The 497-nt window shown below is 69.2% G+C and overlaps 1 protein-coding gene across 1 annotated transcript in view; it reads right to left on the bottom strand.

Moving 5' to 3' along the window:
* Window positions 1-414, bottom strand: part of SLC9A3R1 (solute carrier family 9, subfamily A (NHE3, cation proton antiporter 3), member 3 regulator 1) — a gene marked incomplete at its 5' end in the record, with an annotated part of 1668 nt that extends 1254 nt beyond the window's left edge. The window contains 1 exon segment of the mRNA XM_010290923.1: window positions 261-414. Coding sequence (XP_010289225.1) covers window positions 261-414 — 154 coding nt within the window.
* Window positions 415-497: the final 83 nt, after the last annotated feature.

The following is a 497-nucleotide window of genomic DNA, read 5'->3' as shown; positions in this document are numbered from 1 at the left end:
AGGGGCTGCTCCTCCCTGTTCGCTCCCCAGGCCATAAACCTGCCTCCCCACAGAGCCCACGCCAGCACCGCTGCCCCGGCACGGGGCCTCGGCCGGGCAGGGTGATGCCAAAGCCGGCTGACCTTGCTTGGCCCCAGCGTGATGAGACCCCCACCTCCCCCCAGGGACTGCCCCAGCACCCCCAGGTTTGGTGACAAGGTGTCACAGAGCCGGCAGAGGTGGCACAAACCCCCCTCCCTGCGGCACAGCCCCCAGCCCACCTGCCAAGTGCTCCTCAGAGGGCACCACCTTGCACTTCTTGAAGAACTCATCCGTGAGGACATCCACCACCAGCAGCCTGGTCTCGTCACCGCCTGCCTTGATGGCGGCCACCACGTCAGCGTGCTGCTTGCCCTCCATGCACACCCCGTTCACCTGCAGGCATGGCACCGAGTCACGGCTGGGGGGGGGCTCTGGGGGGGGGCCAGGGACCCGCCCACGGACCCAGCCCTCCCCCC

The sequence above is a fragment of the Phaethon lepturus genome, unplaced genomic scaffold (assembly GCF_000687285.1).
Source record: "Phaethon lepturus isolate BGI_N335 unplaced genomic scaffold, ASM68728v1 scaffold22187, whole genome shotgun sequence".
Classification (NCBI taxonomy): Eukaryota; Metazoa; Chordata; class Aves; order Phaethontiformes; family Phaethontidae; genus Phaethon; species Phaethon lepturus.
Note: the sequence above shows the minus strand (reverse complement) of the source record. Positions and strands in the feature narration are given on the sequence as shown.